The 22,510-nt window shown below is 39.8% G+C and overlaps 1 protein-coding gene across 1 annotated transcript in view; it reads left to right on the top strand.

Annotated features, from left to right (window-relative positions):
* CPED1 (cadherin like and PC-esterase domain containing 1) overlaps positions 1-22,510 on the top strand; it is a 105,783-nt gene that overhangs the window by 41,942 nt on the left and 41,331 nt on the right. Inside the window, exons 6-8 of the mRNA XM_087723653.1 lie at positions 12,109-12,244; positions 13,780-13,948; positions 21,003-21,145. Of these exons, the coding sequence (XP_087579779.1) occupies positions 12,109-12,244; positions 13,780-13,948; positions 21,003-21,145 (448 nt within the window). The remainder of the gene's footprint in view (positions 1-12,108; positions 12,245-13,779; positions 13,949-21,002; positions 21,146-22,510) is intronic.

Genomic DNA, 22,510 nt, shown 5'->3' on the forward strand with positions numbered 1-22,510 from the left:
AAAGTGAGTGTGCGGGTTGCGAACCGGCAGTAATGCTGGCAGCAACCCACCCATGCCGAGGAGGATTTAGCTCTTAAATGTTTCTTTCACTTATGTGTGTTTCTCAGTTTATTTAGTTGCTGTCTAATCTATACATATAAAAATGGCTCTGTGTGTGTGTGTGTGTGTGTGTGTGTGTGTGTGTGTGTGTTCCAACATAACTTTGGAACACCTCAAGCAATTTCAACCAAACTTGGTACACAGATGACTTTCTCTCTGGAAACAAAAAACTGTGGGGGTACGACACCCCTAACACCCCTCAGGTGGTGTGTTCTGTTAAGATACAGCTGGTTGTGGTTTAAAATGGCTTCTACTGTACTGCCATAAAATGGCTTCTACTGTGCAGCGCGGTGGAGTTGCCATGGTAATGGCTTCACAGTACTCCACAAGGGAGCTCCCTCTGGTAAGTGGGGAAATCCAACATTAGAAATTACGTTTGGTCCAGACATTTCCCCCCCTATAAATAAATAACGAGGCAACGTCGGGTTATCGGCTAGTATTCTATAAAATCCGAGGGGCTGTAGAAATAATAATTGAATAGTAATTAGTAATTATAGAAATTTAAAAAGGAGGAATTTTCTGTAACCTTCACCCTCAAATAATGCAGTTTCTTTAAGCATATGAATCAAACAGAATAACAATTAGTTATGTATCATGTCTGTAAGGTTTGAAAAGTCATCTTCATTTCAGTTAATAAAAGGTTGGAAGCAGCAGAAAATGTACCAGCCAAGATAGACATAAGTGGCTTTGAAACCTAAGTTGTGGAATGATGTTTTTTCAAAAGGCAATTATACTGTTTCTTTTTTCCTTGATGAAGCTTCTTGGATGAGAAGCAAAATGTTTTCCTTTTTTTTCCTCAAGAAAAAAACCCAGTGCAATTGCCTTTGGAAAAAGCATCTTTGAGACAACTCTGACCTGAATGATGAGAATCCCCACAGATGTCTGCTGTGTTTGTGGTTTTATCCTTCAAGTGAGAAACAATCAAGAGGTGCCAGTACAGAACAATCTGTGCCAGATCTGGGACTGTTCTGACCATTGTTAAGGCCAGTCATACACTGAGGGGTGGATGGGGGGAGTAAAGTTACCTGGCACATTTAAAGAAAAAAGAGAACCATGAACATTCTGATCTTGTGATGATTTATAAAATCTAATACACACAAGGGTTTGTTTCTCTATTGTTGAAAACACTGAACCATTAAAAAGAAATCTTAAAAAGAGGCCTTTTCATAGCCCAAGCTTATATCCTGCATATTTTTCAGGATGGTTTCGAAGACAAGTTAAAAGTTAGAATAGACATTTAGTGTCCTGTTTATTATTTATGTCTATAATGCTATATAGTATCTTAACGTTTGTATATACTTTACTATGTTCCTATGGTTCTATTTCCTATCTTAAAGCACTAACTTTCTATGCCAGGGGTTGCCAACCTTTTGGACCTCAGGAACTACTAAATTCATAATTTAAAATCCCGCAGAACACTAAAATGATTTTTTTAAGAAAATAAATAATATTTAGTGCAATATAAAAATGTAAATATTTTTTCTGCAGACCACCAAAATTTTCTCATGGACCACCAGTGGTCCACGGATTGGTGACCACTGTTCTATGCTATATATCACTGTGTTCTATATTATAATCAGTTGTGACTATCATTTCCACTGTTTTTTGTGCCTACCTCTTCATTCCTGCCTTATCCAGGCAATTTTGTCATTTGTATATAAGTTAAGTTGCTACTCTTCAGTTTTGTGCTACAATACTATGTCTTGCTGTGAGGCTGCTGCCCAGTGGAATTCTGGGCTTCTGATAGTTATTTTGTGCTAATGGGTAGAAGATAGATTGTTGTTTTAGGTCTGGTGTTACGATCTCTGATCACTTTGCAGTACAATTAGTACTCTGGGCTCTCACACACTAGTTGCCAATGGTCCAGGACTCCTTACATAGTTCTCAGTATGCAGAGTTTAAATGGTAAAGTAGCTGGTGTGTCCAGTACCACCACTGCTAATATTTTTGGTCACTGTCATAACCTCCAGTATCCACCCATTTCTTGGCATCTTCATGAGTTATGCTGCTGATCTTCAGCAATTCTTTGGAATGACACCCTTTACAGTTGACAAAACTCATTTTCAAGAGGCCAACATACCATAATCCATGGGTTGGGATTCTGCAGAAGTGAAAAAAGGAAAGAGCAACGTGGTATTTTCTTACCCTATGTGCTTTTCATTTTAGAGTTATATACGGCCTTTCTTGAGGAAACGTTGCTCTTCTATATGACGTTTATTTTCCTATACTATATTTGTTTCAGGTTCTTCAGGGCCCTGCCAATGACCTCAGTATAAAAATAATCTCTTTCTGCTTTTTTTTCTGAAAGTATTTCTGAGAGGGGGAAAAACAGCAATTTTTCTTTCTCTCACATACACAAATAGAAGCATATGGTAAGCCTTCTGCTTACTTGGCTGCAAGACTTGGTACACTCCCTTAGTCTTGCCTGGAGAGAAATTTGGCTCTCTGTATAGAATGTTTGCGTCATCAGCAGAGCCTTGAAATGTCTGGAGGGATGCCACAGATCCTGTATTTCTCTTCATCAGTAGTCAGTCTTATACTTCGATTAGATAGAAATTGGCAACTGGCAGATCGGTGTTGTTCTAGCGGCTATACATCTGTTCTCGTTTTGGGGGGAGAAACAATTACTAATAATGAAGCAATGCTCTCTGATTTCCCCTCAATTTTGGTTTTGGTCAGATGATCACATAGTTTCATCTTCTTTTCCCCCCAGAAAGAGTGTTCCCAACAACAGGTGGCCACAAACAACTCTGAGGTGTGTCATTTTCAGCTGCATTCCTTTTAAGGGTTGGACAATCAACAGCTGTCTGTACTTTGCACAAGGGGATAGATCACACTTAAATATGGGCTCGACCTAAAAAAAATACATTAGAAATAGTCTGCTAGGAGAGAACTGTGTTCAACAATACAACAAGACCAGTATATAAAACACAGACACAATGTACATAGATACAGATACAGATACACATATGGATATAGCAGTGTTGGATTTTCAGTTTTTTTACTACTAGTTCGCTTGTGTGCTTGTGCGCACGGGCAACATTCCTGCGCATGCACATAAGCATCCAGGCGGGTGGGCAGAGCCTCTCATCACCACTACTACTGGTTCACCCGATCCAGGCCGAACCGGGACCAAACCACCTCTGGAATATACAGTTGTAAGAAAAAGTATGTGAACCCCTTGGGATTATGTGGAGTTTTGCATGAATTGGTCATAAAATGTGCTCTGAACTTCATCTAAGTCACAACAATAGAAAAACACAGTCTGCTGAAAATAATACTACACAAACATTAGATGTTGCCATGGTTTAATTGAACATAACATGTAAACATTCACAGTGCAGGGAGGAAAAAGTATGGGAGCCCCTAGCCTAATGTCTTTTCCAAGAGCTAATTGGAGCCAGGAGTGAGCCAACCTTGACTCCAATCAGTGTGATGATATTGGATGTGTTGCTGACAGCTGTCCTGCACTTTAAAAGCACACAGCTGTTGTGGGTTTACTGGTTTCAAGAAGCATTGTCTGATGTGAACCATGCCTCGCAGAAAAGAGCTCTCAGAAGACCTACGATCAAGAATTGTTGACTTGCATGAAGCTGGGGAAAATTGTGTATATATTATTTTTGACCATAATGGCCTCAACAATGGAAACATGGAAATGGATGGAAATGATTTTTGTTTTGTATCCTGGGAGATTTGGTGAAAAATTTCTGTTTTAGATTGATTAGGTCCATCCTTCCACTCACATATTTTCTGGTATGAAGGGAGTGTGTGTGTGAAAACTACACATTGGTAGGGTTTTTTCATCATATTTGGAGAGCAATTCCAGAGGGTTTTGGAGGCTTGAGTAAATCATTTGGGTGCTGCCTATGTCTGCTGATATAAATGAATGGTTATAGTATTATATAGGTTATGCATCTGAAGTTTATATGTATCCATAGTTTATATGTATCCATTCCAGAACACATACAGGCAAAGTGACTTTAATAGCAATAGTTAGGCTTATATACCGCTTCATAGGGCTTTCAGCCCTCTCTAAGCGGTTTACAGAGTCAGCATATTGCCCCCAACAACAATCTGGGTCCTCATTTTACCCACTTCGGAAGGATGGAAGGCTGAGTCAACCTTGAGCCTGGTGGGATTTGAACAGCCAAACTGCTGAACTGCAGTGCTGCATTTAACCACTGCACCACCTCGGCTCATTTTAATCTAGTGTTACCAATCAAGTGATTCCAAGAAACTAGATCAAACTGTCATAACCACCAGAAGGTGTAGACGTATTTTGAAATGGTGAAGGTGGATTTTATTTCTCCCCAGTAGCCAGTCTCCCAAATGCACCAATGGCTTCTTAAGTCAGAACATCTTTCCAAACACTTAACTCATCCAGCAGTTATGCTGGAACCATTTTAAGATTAAAGGGTAAGAAGTGCTAAGTGAGGAAGAAGAATATATTTCAGCATATCTGTCACTGGTGGTGGAAAATATGACAGTGCATACTTGTTATCAAAGGAAATTGCTTCATTTTCTGAAGGCAGGCAGTGTGGTGAAAAGCAAAGCCAGATAGACAATATCTACATTAAAGGATGACTGTCGATCTCTTATGGACCTTTTGAGTAAAAATGAAAGAAAAATGAACTTGTGATTTATGATTTAGGTAAGTTAGATTATAGAAAGAACAGTAATAAGATATACAGTAACTTCAGAGAGACAGGTTATAATATATTTGTAATTATAACTGCTGTGAAGAATATTGGAAATCAGATTTTTATATCTTTATTTTCTATTTTTCTTCAATTTTTTTCTTTCCTTGTGCTTTTTGCTTTTTTTGCTTTTCTTTTCCTCTTTTCCTTATAGAAAACATTGTATCCTATTGTATTAGAATAATTCTTACTCTTCTTAATCCGTGCACCCATAAACTCAAATCTAGTTTTCTCAAATCTAGTTATCTGGAAGTTTTTGTTTTCTATGCATCTTCATATGTAAGACATGTGACTCACCTGGAAGCACTCTATCCATACTGAAAACAAACCAAGATGAATTAAAGCTGTTAAAGGAAATTACAAAGATGTTTTAGGGTGCTAAAATGACACATAGAAAAGACACATAGCTTTGTCCTGTAGAAACTCATTTTGACAGAATAGTAGCTACATCAAAAGCATTCGAAAGACAAAACCAGCTGTATATCCATTTTTTTTAAAAAAAAATCTGGTCTTGAACTGTAATAAAATGTTGGTCATTCATTGTGTTAAAATGGAAAATCTTTTTTATTTCTCATTATCTTTTTCTAATTATATTTATTTTATTTAAAAAAACATGTTTACTGTTAAGATAATGAAATGCAAAGGAAAAAAGAAGGTAGTTTTAAAGGATTTCAGCTCTGATTCACACATTAAGGCATATGCAGTGAATATTCTCTGCTAGATAAAAACAATGAGATTTGTCGGTCAGCAAATCTTTTAACATATTTATTCAGGTGAACCTAAATAAGCCTTATTCTATTCAGTGGCTCTTAATGCATTTAGAATTTTGCCCTTGAAATATTTCAGTACTCATGCATGCAACCAGTGCAGAAATTATAAATTTTGTTTTATTAGAAATCTGAATGTGTTGAGGCTTTTCAAGTTTGTACTGTTTGATTTCATTTCCACCCACCCGCACTCCATCTGCACTTATTCTGAATCTCACTTTTTGCTCACCATCACCCTCAAATCCTAGATCCAGCCAGGAAGAAACATGCAATCAAACAACATAGCTCAGGGGTCTCAAGCTCAAGGCTTGCGGGCTGAATCCGGCCCGCAGGGTGCTTAGATCTGGCCCATGGAGCTGCCTTGGAAACAGCAAAAGACTGGCCCGCGATGCCTTTGCCAGTGAAAAGGGAGCTCAGGGCCAGGGTGGGCATGGCCAGCTCAACATCACTCTTGTCAGGAGGCCTCGTGGTGGGTGAAGCGCTCTGTAAGCAAAAATGGTCTCCCAAGCTCCGTTTTCACTGACAGAGGGTTACAGGAGACCATTGCAAAGAAAACAGAGCTCAGGAGTCCATTTTTGCTGGCAGAACGCTTTGTCCACCACAGGTGCCCCCGACAACAGTGACGCTGAGCAGGCCATGCCCCACCTGGCCATGCCCCACCTGCCTCCCTCCCAAAGTCAAGCACAACCCCGATGCAGCCCTCAATGAAATCGAGTTTGACACCACTGATATAGCTGATCTCTACAAGGGCCTCTCCTTGAGTAGTATTTAGAAGCTTCGGATAGAGCAAAATGTGGTAGAACAGGCAGTTATGGGTGCTAATTGCTTGGTGCAAGTGACATCTCTATTCTGTGATCTGGATTGGCTACCAGTATGCTCCCAGATGCAAATCAAGATGCTGGTGGTTCATGGCTTGTGACCAGGTTACCTATGAGACTGTCTCTCCCTGTTGATGTCTACCCATCCTGTTAGATCCGGCAGCAAAAGCAGACTCCAGGTCCCATCCACAAGAGAATGTCCTTTAGCAGGACCTCCCCCCTATGATATCAGCCTTGTCCCAACCATGCTAACCTTCTGCAAGACATTGAAAATGCGGCTTTGCAATCAAACATGAGGCCATGATCATGTTTCTTGGTCTTGGTTGTGTTAACTGAGTGTTCCCAAATGCTGTATTATTCAATGCTATTTCTGTTGTTCTAAAATGTGGTTGTTTAGTGTGTTTTTATTCTATTTTTAATTGTTAGTCCCCAAAGAGTCGTTACAAATGGACAGCCATGTAAAGTAAAGCACATGTAAATTTATTTTAGGATTTAAAGATCATATGGGAAAGATTTTAAAAAACCCCATACAAAATACTTGAATGCTGATGAGTGACAGGAAAATGAGCATGTCTCCTATCTTGCATTAGCGAACTTTCTTGTCTCTCTGAAAGATGCACAGCTTTGGCAATAGAATTCATATTAGTTCATTAATTTTCCAACTATGGTACAGATAAGGTGACCAGACGTCCCGCTTTTGGCGGGACACACCCGCCTTCCAATGCATTTTCCCGCGTCCCGCCCGCCTTTTTAAAAGGCACGCTTTTTTTGGCGCTAGCAGCTCCCGCCCATCAGCTGCTAGCTTGCTGGGCTGGCTCATCGTTCTGTTCTATCTGCTACAAATTTAAGCCAGCCCAGCCTGCCGCTCACTGATTTAATTGGCCAGGACTCCAGCCAATCAGTGAGCTGAAAATTTTCCATCCCAACCAGCTCACTGATTGGCTGGACTCCTTAGCCTGAGGACGCCTGCGCAAGTCTCCATTTTCCTTTCGTCTTTTGGGGTTGCAGCTGTGCTTGTTGGTGAGTAATCTAATCTAATTCTAATCAGAGAATTTTCCACTTGCCGCGGCAGGAGGAGAGGGTGGGGGCAGCGGCAGCCGCCCGCAGAGAACCTCCTCTCGCTTCCGGGGCTCCCGCCGCCCGGCAGAAGCCCGTGAAGCGCGTGGAAGTTCTGTGCGGGCGGCTGCCGCTGCCCCCACGCTCTCGTTCGTGCAGAGAATTAGCCTCGGCTGCTGAAGGGATTGGGCCGCCACTTTAACTTTCTCCTCCTCCTCCTCCCCTCCCGCCCTCAGCAAGAGAAACGGCAGCCCGCCCGGGAAATGGACACTTTAGCAGCGCTTGCACAGCGCTGTGGAAGCCCTGTCAAAACGCACGTTTCCCTCCTCGGCTGCTGAAGGGATCGGGTCGCCACTTTAACTTTCTCCTCCTCCTCCTCTCCTCCCGCCCTCAGCAAGAGAAACGGCAGCCCGCCCGGGAAATGGACACTTTAGCAGCGCTTGCACAGCGCTGTGGAAGCCCTGTCAAAACGCACGTTTCCCTCCTCGGCTGCTGAAGGGATCGGGTCGCCACTTTAACTTTCTCCTCCTCCTCCTCTCCTCCCGCCCTCAGCAAGAGAAACGGCAGCCCGCCCGGGAAATGGACACTTTAGCAGCGCTTGCACAGCGCTGTGGAAGCCCTGTCAAAACGCACGTTTCCCTCCTCGGCTGCTGAAGGGATCGGGTCGCCACTTTAACTTTCTCCTCCTCCTCCTCTCCTCCCACCCTCAGCAAGAGAAACGGCAGCCCGCCCGGGAAATGGATACTTTGACCTTCCCACAGTTGCTTTTCTGAGCAACGGGGAGACAGAAGGGACGCAATCTCCTTTCATTCTCCCTCTGCCTTATTCACTCGTTCGGGCAGCAGAGAACGAAAGAAAATTGCATAGCCAAGGACAAAGGAGCCTGCAGCCTCCTTCATTCAAATGTTCAGGCAGCGGGGATGGGGGGGGGGCTTTCTCGCATGCCTTCTTTCTCTGAAGCCGCTGCAAACCTTGGGATTGTGTAGCAGCCAAAGATCGCCTGGTTAAAAAGGAGGAAGAGGAGGCTCCACTAGTCCGGAGCCCATCCGCGGTGGCAGGGATCCCCCACACACATACACACACACACAAGGAGGGAGGAGAGACAGAGAGAGAGACATACACACACAGAGAATGACAAGAGAGACAGAGAGAGGGAGGGGGGGAGATAGAGGTAAAGAGCCACACAGAGAGTGAGAGACAAACAGATACAGGGAGAGGGAGGGGGAGAGGGAGGGAGTGTTTATGCACAGAAGGAAGATTTAAAACTTCGGAGTGAATCCGGGAAGAGGGAAGAGATGGAGGACTGACTTTTCACTCCGATTTCTGAGCCCCCAGCTGTTAGTGACGGAGAAGGACGAAGGAAGAGATTGCATTTTTGTTAGGCTGAAAGAGCTGTGGCGTTTTAAAGAAGTCCCGTTCTTTTTATTTAAGCACGAAAGGAAAAATCTCCAAAAAGCCCGGGGAAATGTTTCTTGCAAAGCATCACGGTCTCAGAGAATGCAAATGAAGGTGCTTATCTCCCTGCCCGGCTCGGAGTCATGCTGAGTCCTATTCAGAGGGCGGAGGGACGCTGTGCTTTTTTTTTTTTATGTTCTCACAACCATGCAAAGGTGGGTTTTGTGCTACAAGGATCTTTCTTTCTTTCTTTCCCTGTCTGCGGTTCCGATTGAAGTTGCTTCGGTTTAAAGCACCATTTCTCATTCCTTGCAAAACTGGGGCAGGACTGCCTCTCCTTGCAGCAGGCTCGGTTGCAAAATGTTTCCCTGATTTGGTTTATAAGTTCGCAGCAAGGCAATCCAACAAATAGGAAAGTTTTAATAAGATTTTCTGACTTTATTTGGTCTCTGCTGCCACCCCCAACCCCAACCCCTCCCAAGGAGAGAGTGGGAAGGAGAGGAAGGAAGGAGGGAGGGGGAAGGAAAAGAAGAAGGGAGGGGGAGAAGATGGAAGGAGAAAAGATGGAAAGAAGGAGGAAGATGGAAGAAGAAAGGAAGAAAAAGAAGAAGGGAGGGAGAAAAGAGGGAAGGAAGTGGGAAGAAAAGGGGAAGAGAGGGAAAGAGCAGAAAGACGAGGAGGATGAAGTTGATAGGCAAGAGGAAGGAGGAAGGAAGGAAGAAAGAAAAAGGGAGGGAGAGAGGAAAGAAGAAAAGATGGAACTAGAAAGGAAAGAAGGGAGGGAGGAAAGAGGAAGACAGGGAAAGAGCAGAAAGACAAAGGTGAAGGTAGATAGGCAGAAGGAAGGAAGAAATAGGAAGGAGGGAAGGTGAAAGGATGGAAGGAGGAAGGAACAGAAGCGAAGAGGAAGAGAGAAATGGAAAGAGCAGAAAGACAGAAAAGATAGATAGGTAAAAGAAAGGAAGTTGAAAGAATGGAAGGAGGAAGGAAGAGAAAAGGAGGAAGGGAGTGAGTGAGGAAAGAAGAGAGGATGGAAGGAGAAAGGAAGGAAGAGAAGAAAAGAGCAGAAGATGGATAAGGTGAAGATAGATAAGCAAGAGGAATGAAGGAAGAAGTGAGGTGTCTCGAGGAGGGGGAAAACATTTAGTGACCAACGTTACAATGGCATTGAAAAAAGTGACTGATTACCATTTTTTACACTTAACAACCATTTTCACACTTAGCGACCGTTGCAGCATCCTCATGGTCACACGATGAACATTTTGATGTTTGGCAACAGATTCGTATTTATGATGGTTTCAGTGTCCTGGGGTCATGTAATTGCCTTTTGACAAAGTCAAATGGGGAAACCAGATTCACTTATATTAATAACTTATCAGCTGCATTTATTCACTTAAAAACTGTGGCAAGAAAGGTGGTATAGTGACCAAAGTTACAATGGCATTGAAAAAAGTGACTGATGACCATTTTCACACTTAGTGACCATTTTCACACTTAGTGACCGTTGCAGCATCCTCATGGTCACGCGATCAAAATTTTGATGTTTGGCAACAGATTCGTATTTATGATGGTTTCAATGTCCTGGGGTCATATAATCACCTTTTGACAAAGTCAAATGGGGAAACCAGATTCACTTATGTTACTAACTTATCAGCTGCATTTATTCACTTAAAAACTGTGGCAAGAAAGGTGATATAGTGACCAAAGTTACAATGGCATTGAAAAAAGTGACTGATGACCATTTTTCACACTTAGCGACCGTTGTGACCATTTTTCACACTTAGCGACCGTTGCAGCATCCTCATGGTCACGTGATCAAAATTTTGTTTGGCAACAGATTCGTATTTATGCTGGTTTCAGTGTCCTGGGGTGACCTTTTGACAAAAAAAATTTTTTTTAATCAAGTGCCCCCCCCCCCCCCCCCCGGTCAAGGGCGTCCCTCTTTTCCAATCTGAAAATCTGGTCACCTTAGGTACAGAGTATATGCACACTATGATCTGTGTGTATATAGCTGTCAAATTACAGTGGAATGCCTGTGTGCTTGGACATGTTTGTATCAAAAGTTCTTAAATACTCCCTAAAACAATGTGAAAGATTTGCTTTCAGTTTCCATAATGAAATAAAATAGATTGCCTTTAAAACCAGCTCAGCATGGTGTGGTCCCTTGTTAAGTAATGAGATCTGCGGATAACAGGAGCAGCTTGATCTCTTCCTTCCTTAAGGCATTCAGAAATGTCTAAAAATGGCCTTTGCTTGGTTAATAAAAACCACACCACAAATGAACAAAAAAGGCTTCAACATAAGAGATGGGAAGAAAAGGGAAACCACACCCTCTATTGGTAGATCTCATAATAGTTTGGGTATTTCAAGGATTAATTATCTGAGTCAAACTCATCTGTTTATGCTTTCACGGACATGCTCATGTTGTTTACTCAGCAAAAATAACAAACTGGGATGTCACTGTTATTTTCAAGGATTTTTAAAAAAAAATCTCAACTCTGGTATTCCTTGGAGATCTCCCATTCAAAAAGTCACCAAGCCATGGCCTTCTAGCACCTCAGTTCTGACACGATCATCCAAACATTGTCTCATTCAAGTAACTGTCTTTGTTTATTTACACATCTCACTACCTAAATGGTTCTGGGCAGTTTACAGATACTTTATCAATGTTGCACCAAAATATTGTATGTTGTTGAAATCTCAATTGGCAATGTTTCCACAACTGTGTTAGAAAAGAGCCAATATTTTTATTTAATGTTTCAACATTTTGGGTGGTAAACAAAGGTGTCCTATTACTACTACATCAATACACTGTATTTACAGCCCAATCCTATGCTTCAAATTAAATGCAATAGTTTTGTGGCGAGATTAAATAGAATCTAGATACATTACATTTTCTTTAATGTTTATGTGTAACCAAACATTATGTTGTATTTTAGGATATGGCTTTTTGAAATCACTAAGATGAATTTGCAGCAAGTATCATTTCGATTGTCAGTATCCTATGTTTCAAACTTTATCTCATTTATGCTGAGAATATAACAAATGAAGTCTGATAAATGCACTGATTATGTTATATGAATATGAAAAAGTTAAGTAGGTATACCTGTTATATTTTGAATGGGGCAACACAAATGATCCCATTTAAGCCATTGTGAGATATCTAACTGGAATAGCAGATGAATTTATTAAACATAAATAAAAATCATAAAATTAGAATCTATCCCTATTTCATTTTGATTCCACCTCAACAACCTAATGTGATTTTTTTTCCAGATATGCATCTTCCAATTATTTCTTCCGCTTGCCCAGAATCAAAAATTCTATCTCTTCATACACTCAAATCATATGATAAGAATGAAAGGATACGTTTGATAGAAACGTTACATCAGCCAGCCAAGGTTGTTCACCAGTAAGATATTTTTATTTTCTTAACAAAACCTCCATGGCGGAATGAAATGCTACATTTTGTTCATTATATTTGAATTTCTTGTGATGTAAAAGGGGAGAACCAATAGTACACTTTTTATGTGTTGATCAAATATGTTCCCTTCATTTTCTTCTATTTCACTGCTGGGTTCCAAAATTGTCGACTTGAATGCAATTGAGATTAAAATGACTAAATATTTGTAGGGAACAAATGGTTGTGCTGAGAAGAATTAGAATAAACAAATAAACAAACTCTTTATTATATACCTAACTATACCATACTTCAACAATACTGTTATTTGATAAACAAAGAGTAGAGCTCTGATTCTATTGAGATAGTTGTCTAATTCTAATCTTTGAATATGACTTAAAAAAGCCACAGATTAAGAAAATAAAGAAGAGATGTATGTATACATTTCTCTATCACATTTGTATTCAAGATTCAATAAGCAATCAAACTTTACATCTGTCTATATATCCATCTGGGTACATATTTGTAGAATATAAATAGCATGGAACAATTAATTTATTGGGATAATGGTAGAAAATAACATTTTGTGCTAATTTACAACATTTTTATGAAAGTTTATAGAATATATTTCAATTAAATATCAAATACCAATACTTCAGGTCTAAGTTTATAGTGAAGTACATGAAACAGGATCACAAGAATGTGAGAAAGATGAGGTGGCTCATCAGTGTTGCAGGCAAACTCTGCCCTCAGTCAGGAGTTCACTTCTGACCTGCTCATGGTTGACTCAGCCTTCCATTCTTACAAGGTCAGCAAAATGAGAATCCAGATTGTTGGGGATTGTAAACTGCTTAGAGAGGGCTGTAAAACACTGTAGAGTGATATATTACAGTAAGTCTAAGTGATATTGCTATTGCTAAAGGAAGGCATGTTTTGATATTTTAATGGAGCAGCAGGTTTTTTTTTTAATTAAGTAGTATAACAGCTGGATGGAGAACAGAATGCTGTTTTAGCTGTCCTTAAGGCAACAAAATCTCTTGGTCCAGTACTAGATGTCCAGGACATCTTTGACTCTATATTCACATAACCAACTGAAATGTAATTAATGAAGACATTTCATGAAAAAACTTTCTTGTTTTCCTGCCTCTGACAGCCAGCATAGCTACACAAATAGGGAAACTCTTTTTGAATTTTGTACAACATGACATCAAAATGTGCTTCAAACAAGCAAGCAAGAAAAGTCGATAATAATTCATCAAATCATTATACATGTTGGTATAGTGTTGGTATAGTGCCCAAAGACTCTTTCTGGCTCATAAGGACAAAAATACACAAAAAATACACAAAATTACTCACATTTTGAGTAAACATAAAATATAGTAGAAGTCAGAAACAAGGCAAAGCTCCCAAGTCAGTGAAGAAAGCAAGAAAGCCTCTTAGCTTGTCATGTATATGCATTGTTGTTTCCACTCAGAAAAAAAACCACATTTTTTTGTTAGGATTGCACAGAAGAAACAACTTTCTAATATTATATTATAATTTTCCAGATATCCAATCCCTACTAAGACGGAAAATAAGGCAGCCTTTAAAATTCAAGATTTTTCCATCATCATCAAAGTATATGTGTTGGTGACATCATTAACACCTTTACAGGCATTCATTCATTCAACTGGAATTGTCTGGGATCCACCCAAGAAGAAGCATTTTTCAGTCAAGGTAAAATTATGTTTTTCTCTTCGCCTCAAAACAGGGAGCTTCTTTTGGGGGTTTCTTTTGCTTTTATTTCCCATTAAAATGTTTTCATTTGGGATAAGGCCTCTATAAGGCCAAATTTACAGTGCGTAACTGCATGTAAGAGGTAGTTTCTCTAAAGCAGTCTTTCTGAAAAAGCTTCTTGTATGAGAAACGTTTCCAAGGAAAAACCCAAGAAAGACCAGTTGCCTTTGAAAAACACCTTTTCTATATAAATGAGGATCTTGGCAACAATGTCCATCACCACATTCCCCTAATCAGATATTGATTAGAGTGGGTTATCCTGTTTTTATTCCTGGTTGTGTTAACAGAGAGTTCTCAGCAGTTATATTATTCATGAATATGAGTTGGACAGCCACATAACTTTGTTTTAGGAGGCTTTGGACATCATATGGAGAAGATAAAAAATCCCATATGAAATGCTGGAATGCTGAGTCCCCGAAAAATGGACACATGTCCTATCTTCCATTAGCACATTTTCTCATCTGTCTGAGCACAGCTTTGGCAATAGAATTAATATTAATTCATTACTTCATCAACGACTGTATATGGACATCATAATCTATGTGCATATGGTTGGAAAATTACTGTGGAATGGCTGTATCTTGGACACTATTTGTTATCAAAAATTCTTAGGTACTTAATCAAAATAATAAAAAGTTTGCTTTTAGTTTCCATAATGAAATAAGCTGTCTTTAAAGTAATGAGATCTGGGAATATCAGGTGCAGTTTGATCTCTTCTTTCCTTAAGACATTCAGAAATGTCTAAAACTGGCATTTGCTTAATTAATTAAAACTTAGCTAATAATTAAAACAAACATATGCAAATCACAAATAGATTTATAAGGAGGACTATGTCTTGCCACAACATACACAGAGCCAAATAATGTTGTGCTTAGCCAAACGCATTAGTCCCAGGGACACATTATTCCTTGTATCACAAGTCCCCAAAATTCTTGAACAAGGGCTAAAATTGCCGTAAATTCACCCTAAGCAAGAAAATAATCAGATGCCTATCAGCCTGGCTTAATATCAAGGAGTGCAATTTATCTCCTGGCTAGGACAATCATTACAGCATTACTCATGACTTTATTAAATGGCTACATCTGCTGGGAATTTATTTTCAGTCAAGAGAATTGTAAACTCTATAGGGCTATAATACAACAATAAATGTAAGGTTTAAAAAATTGATACATGTATCCTGCTAGTATTTGGATTACACGTGTCTGGCTGCTCTTTTTTGTCTAGAGCTCTTTTGTCAGGGGTGTCAAACTTGATTTCATTGAGGGCCGCATCAGGGTTGTATTTGACCTTGGGCTAGGGTCAGGGGTGGGATTCAGCCAGTTTGCACCTATTCGGGAGAACCGGTTGGTAACCTTCTAAGCAGTTCTGAGAACCGGTTGTTGGAAGAAATCTTTTGTTTTTTCCCACTTTACAGGGCTAATCCTGTAAGGAAGGCAGGAAGGAAACATTCTGGTGTTGTTTCTAGCCTAATCTTTATTGACCTGCTTACAGAAACTGCCTCTCCAGTTAATCCTTATTACATTGTAACAACTAAGGTGAAGTGACCATCAACCTGAGTGACATTGACTTGGCCACGCCCACATGATCACATGACCACCGAGCCCTGCCTACCCAGCTGGACATTAGGGTAGACAACTGGTTGGTAGATTATTTGAATCCCACCACTGGCTAGGGTGGGCGTGGCCAGGGTGGGCATGACTAGTTCAATGTCACTCGTGTTGGGGGCGCCCAAGCTCTCTGCCAGTGAAAACAGGCTCCTAAGCTCTGTTTTCTACTGCGACGGCCTCTTGCAACCCTCTGCCAGCAAAAACAGAGCTCGGGAGGGCCGCCTGTGGTCTTTCCAAGCTCCATTTTCACCGGCAGTCGATGTGGGCCAGTCCTTTGCTGTTTCCAGGGCGGTCCTGGAGGCCAGATCTAACCACCCTGCAGGCGGGATCTGGCCTTGAGTTTGTCATCCCTGGTCTAGAGCTACTGAATTCTGTCCCACCATCATCTCTACCATTTGCAAGTAATCTCATAGGCATCTCAAACTTTACATCCATTTTTCTCATTTTAGCCTCACCATCCAGAGATCCCAAATCAGTGGTGGGTTCCAGGTGGTACGGCCTGGTACAGCTGTACTTGGAGTAGCTGGGAAAAGCAGCCCACCATACCAGTATGGTGGCTCGTTTGGCCCACCTGCCCGCCCATGTTCTATGACCATTTAATAACATGACCAGCCCATTGCGCACATGCGCACAGCATGTAGCGCCTGCGATTAATCTCTGCCGGGCAGCTGGGTGTCGCAGGGCAATGGCATGTGCATGCACACACAGTGCACGGGCCCCTCTAGGATACCTAGCTGCGCTGAGGTCCGGAACCCATCACTGTCCCAAATGTGTTTTTATGGCATTAAATGTGAAAGGAACACCTTCCACTCATTTTATCTATTCCCAGGTGATCTGGAAACTGAGCACTTAAACCACCAGTCACCTGAAGCTTCCAGTTGCCCCAATAGTCTTGAGTTCACTCTTCAGCAACCATAGTCCTGTCTTCCTTCTTGAAAACTGAAGCAAACCAAAAGCAAAAAATCTTTGCTTTTAACCACAGTGTTTTTCCAGCAAGCTTTCTGGAGAGCATTAAATCACACACATACATGGAAAGAACATTAGCTTAAATAGGGAAGCTATCCAGGAAAAACAGATTTACCGACAGAGGATGAACTACTGTCATCTGTTCTGAAGGAGCAAAAAGGACAATGAACTAAATTTAGACATATAATAGGGAGGGGTGGTATTTAAAATTTTTCTGCACTTTAGCACAGGCTGCTATGAGCAATGGTGAGCACTATGATTATTTAGCAAAAGAGGTGCAGTAATATCACTGGGTAGTAGGGCATTCGGTTTTTCCATAAAAAGGAATTCATCAAGGGGAATTTAAGCCTAGTGATACAGTTTCGCTGACAAGTACTGGCATGTGGAGATATCATGGTTTTTCTCCAGATTGTTTTTTGGGCTGGCCAATCTAGCCTATAGTTCTAGCACCTCTTGCTAACTTCCCAGCCAAGTAATAGCCAAGTAATAGCCAAGTTCAGCTATACATATTTTCTAGTACTAATTTCCATATGTAGCTCGGAGAAGGTTAACAAAAAATAAACATTTCTGGTTTACTCCCCATGTTCATCCCAACACAGCAGAAGAAATAATAGATTTCAGACTTTCTCCACTAGCAGCACAGCAGAAAAAGTTCTTTTTCTTCAGTTGGCCTGAAAGAAACCAGGCCCAGGAAGGCAAAGCTGAAAATACTTCAAATTTTCCACAGAATAATCATGTTGTAGGAAAGAGTTTGTTGACTTGTTCATCCTGCTCAGATTTACGGATGTTTGAAGTGGTTTTTATATTGAACTTTTCAACAAATCAACCTAGCTTCTTCTTCTAAAATTAATATGCAGATCAGAAATTCACCTTGCCAGACCTTTTCTTCTTTTTATAGGTTCTATCATTGCTTTATTATTTATCTTTGCAATATTTTAACTGTTTTTAGTTTGAATAATGGAGATCCAGTGTGGTCTAGTGGTTAGGGCACTAGGCTGGAAACAGAGACTATAAATTCTTGTCCCACTTTAGCCACGAGGCCAACTGGTGATCTTGGACCAGTTCTTCTCTCTTATCCCTAGGAAGAATCGAATATATGTTTATTATGGTCATAGACGAGCAATAGACATCAATTTTTACAATATATTTAAAAATAATAATAGTACTGATATTAATAGTGGATAATAACATCCCTGTTAAGAAAATACATGTTCTCAAACTGTTAGGGTCACTCCCTAGTTTATGTGGGTAAAAAGCCAATGAGTATGTGAGTAAATATAATATTCCAAAAATTGTTACAGATATCTCCAAAAAATTGGTAGAAATTGACAGCTATAATTCTGTCACCAATTTTTTTTCTTATGGATATTGCAGCAAGACGGAATTTTGCCACTGCATGCGTGATAGACAGGTTTGTGTCCTGGAGGACTCCCTGGCAATCTCTCTAATAAGGGGAGAATATGTGCACATCTACAAACTCTGTATAGCTCACAGCGTAATAGAACATGTGAGATATCTTCCACTTCTCCTTTACCACATACATAAACCCGTTCTGCTATTGGTGTTCTCTTATACCTGCCCTGGAGGAGTGCTGTCCCTACTGTGGAGAGGCAACCTATTTAGTTCTTCTTGGAACTCCATGTCCTTCATTCTATTGATTGCTACTTGCTTTGCTTGGTCAAAACCTAGGGACATTAAGAATGCCAGTGAGAGCCCATAAGAGCCCAGTTTGTGATCTATCACCTGTTTTCAGAGGGAGGGGAAGTTGTCAATCAACACTAGTACTTATCTCTAGAAGGAAGCAGTGGCAAACTACTTTCAAAATCTTCCCAAGTAATGCAGAAATTAGTGCAGGCAGTCACCAGGAATCAACGCTGACTCAAAGTCACATTTTCTTTTAAAGTTTGACTATTACAGTACAGTCACTTAATTCTATGTCCAGTAGATGGAGGTAATGTGTTAGAGAAACTATATTCAGTCAAGTGATAAATTGTGATCCCCCCCTCCTTATTATGATTTCTTTTTAACCAATAAGTGGATAACTAGGTAATCAATGAAAGAAAACTCTCCTGTTTGCTTATTATTTTCCATATATTGTTATAGCTTTTATCATCATATTAGTTTTCTTGATGTAGAGGGAGAACACAAACTATTCCTTAAAAGAAAGGATAAACAATAATTAGCAAGTCACAAACATGGTCATTTTTTTTGCACAGCTGTCATTTATTTAGTCTTCCTAAGAAAGAAACTCTTCTTTCCCTTTTCTTTTCAATTCTGTTCTCTCATCTCAAAGTTCTATGCTATCTGATTCTATCTTCTTCTTCTTGTGCCATATCCACCATCAGACTTTGGTGATCATTTTGGCAATCCTATTTTTGTCAATAGCCACATGAAAAAGTGCTGCTGAGTTTTGTCCAAACTAGTCCTTTGGGTTTTGAAACTGATGAAAGAAATGTCCTTCAGGGTTCAGTTCCAAGTGGAGAAAAAGACACTGGAGACATGGAGGCTGCTTGGAAAGACAGTTTAATGGTGGACAGGACTACATGGCTTGAGTCCTGAACAGAAAAGGTGATCACATGCTTCAATGTTGGTGGAGAAGGAAAGGCCGAGATGCTGAGTCCCTGGTTTTATGCCCTCTCTGGCCTTTGATCTTGAGCTTGTATTCTGATTGGTTGTCAGACTCCCATGGGGCCATACAGGGGCATCTCTCTAGGCTGTGTTTTGAATCCAGGTTTGGTTGAGTTCTCAGATGCCATGTGGTGAGTTGGGTAAAGGGCCAATATTATCATGCCTTAATCCCATCCCCTGGAGCTGAAGGGGAGAACTCTTTATTATGTAAAGGGACTGGCTTGGCTTTCTTAATGGTCCATTGACAAAGGGGATGGGCAGGAAGCTGCAGGCAGCTATTCTTTCTTTAAACCATGTTTCTCCATTTTCACATCCAGGGAAATATTCTGCCTTTTCAATATTTCCTAGGATATTTCATTTTTCTGGGAGAGGGCTGGGTGATAACTTCCTACAAAGCCATGATGTTCTTCTTCTGCCTGGACCTCGTTTGCCTTTAATCTTTCTCTGGAGGATTAAGTGAAGGATGCCATATTTTTCTGGGTGTCGCATCACATGTCCAAAATATTCTGTTTCTATACCATGGATAAAGAGGCCGAGAAATTTCTCCAAGAGACAGAAAGTCTCTTAGAATTTCTTCGTTTCCAAACTATCATCTTTTAGTCCTTTATAGAGCACAAGTAGAAATATACTTTAGGGAACAAAAATAAATGCAGAGAGGATTGAAGAAAAACATCCTGCTAAGAGGTTTGGGCTTCTTTTTTTTTAACACTCATTGTGGTGCTCTTTAGAAGGGCAGTGACGGTAAACTTCATTGTTTTAGCTACCTTCTTATGAAAGGATTATACATTTTGAGATCTGTGTAGAAAATAAAAAGTAGTAAATCATTTTAAAATGTAAACAAACAAAAAGCAGCTGGTGTCCATAAACCTGAATGAGAATGCAGGTACCTGGGAACACAACAACCTCCAGATTTACTTTGCTCATAAATGTGAGTATTTTTTTAATATTATTAATGTTTATTAAATATTTTTATAGAATAAAACCAATTTTGAAGAAGAAAAAGCAAAGCAAAGTCATAGGTAAATAATAAAAAATAGAAGCAACAAAAAAGAAAGAGAAAAAATAAAGGAGCAACATCCCCTCTTTTTTTATAGCAGTCATAAATGCATTTATATTTTATATTTTATCTCTAAAATTATATTGTGATTTCATTCTTTCCACATTCTATTATCTCTAATTATCAAACCCATAAATCAGAAGTTTATTTCCCCCCTCCAATTTTCAGCAGGAAGTCTATAAAAGATTTCCAATTACTGACAAATGTATTCATTGTCTTTTTCCTCTTCAAACAAGTTGATTTTGGTGTCTCTGCAAATTCGGTCATTGTCCTCAACCATTTCTCCATTGTGAGTATTTCAAAGCCTTTCCATATGACATTTCATGATTCTGTCCCATTTTGTCAATAAGAAAATCATAATGTTCCAAATACCCGGAAACTCAAGCTGAAATAAATAATAGTTTATAGAGCTCCTGCATTGCCAAAAGAGAAAATAAAGTGATTTCTGCAACTCCAGAGATCTTGATTTAATGTAAATGTATATCAGATGTATACTCTTTTTGTTGTAATTCATTTCCATGTACGTCTGAAGACAACTGTATAAAGGAAAAAAACTATCCTTCCAAACCCCTTTGAACTTGATCTCTGCTGCCAGAACATTGAATAGTCAACTGTCTGCTATTTCTTCGAAGTGGAAAATGGCAGGATTAAGCTTACATTTTGAGAATTCCCTGGGGTTAAAGAAATATATATTTGAGCATTCTAAAAAAAACATGTTTCTCTTTTTCTTTTACAGTTGCAAACATTTTTTCAGACATTTCTGAGGGCTGCTTCTCCTCAGCAGGCTTTGGATGACATGAAAGAGGCAATAAGCAAACTCTTGTTGATAACTGAGGTTTTCAGCGAAGCAGCACTGCCTCAGCCACAAACTACTAGGCAGTAAGTGGATGAATAGACAATTTTCCAAGAAATGTTCCTTGGTTTACCCAGAAGTAATTCCAAGTGAGAGAATGGTTGGGATTGAATGATAAGTCAGCAGAGTAGTTAATAATATCTTATATTATTTATAAAAATGTTCTTTTGCTCTGGAATTTTGCTCAATACCCATGAGATGAAAAGCATGTTTATAAAATAAATAATGAAGAAGATAGATTCTTCTTTTCAACTTGGCTCTGCCTTTTTCCTGGTTCCATCTGAACCAAGTGCTGCCCTCAGCTAAAATCAGAGGTGGGTTTCTACCGGTTAGGCCAAACCAGTAGTGGTTTGCTGGCCTGGGTTGTCAAAGGAACCGGCAGCGACCCAGGCCTGCCGCGCTTCAAAACCGGTTCCCTGGTCGGCGCGGCATGTCCCCCCCCCCATTTTTTAATGTTCTGCGCATACACAGGCCTATTTATGGGCAACTGAATATGCACACGGGCACCGAACCGGCAATAATGCCAGCAGCAACCCACCCCTACCTAAAATGATTGTGCACATCTATTCTAAAAGAAAGACAAAATGCTAATATAATAAACAAAGTGAGCTTAATATCCAAGGCGGAAAGCACATTCCATAGCTTGACTGGTTTTCCAATCAAAATTTTTTCCTGTAATCAGAGAAGCACATATTGACTTCTTTTTTATATTCTTTGGCTTTCTTACTATCGAGGGTACATCAAAAATAATATGTTATAAAGGTGTAATGTTATTGGAGATCTATTGAAATTGCAAATGAATGCCAGTAGGTGGTTGTGTCTTCTAATATAAATGATTCTAGATAAAAACATGTTTAAACAATGGTAACTAAATGAGAATTATGGTACAGGGATAGTAAAATACATAACTTTTCTTGACTTAAAACGTACAACCTGATTTGAATGAAACATGTAAGGATTGTGGAAGAAACACACGGAATATATTTGTAACCAATCAATACGCTTTCAACAAGATGTAATGAAAGATGATTTTTTTTGTTTTTTCTGTTTAACTAAAACAATAAAAAAATTCTCAAAATAAAAAAAAGAATAATATCTCTTCCTTGGCCTTTCTGAAAACCACCTTGAACTTATGGAATTTCCATTTCTGTGTAGGATTAAAATCTGTTGATGATCCCAAACATTATTTTGCTTGCATGTGAAATTAAGGATAGTGTATGATAATTTGCAGATAATTCTTATGTTCCATGTTCCTACTTTAATTCTGTCTTTGCCACTTGGGATTTTATTTTGCTGCATGGCAAAATAACATGTAAGTGTTATGAGGACCCAGATGATTGGGGACAATATACTGACTCTGTAAACTGCTTAGAGAGGGATGTAAAGCACTG

The sequence above is a fragment of the Thamnophis sirtalis genome, unplaced genomic scaffold (genome assembly GCF_051295495.1).
Source record: "Thamnophis sirtalis isolate CommonGarterSnake01/CBP01778 unplaced genomic scaffold, rThaSir2_p1.2 scaffold_9, whole genome shotgun sequence".
In the NCBI taxonomy this organism is placed as follows: Eukaryota; Metazoa; Chordata; class Lepidosauria; order Squamata; family Natricidae; genus Thamnophis; species Thamnophis sirtalis.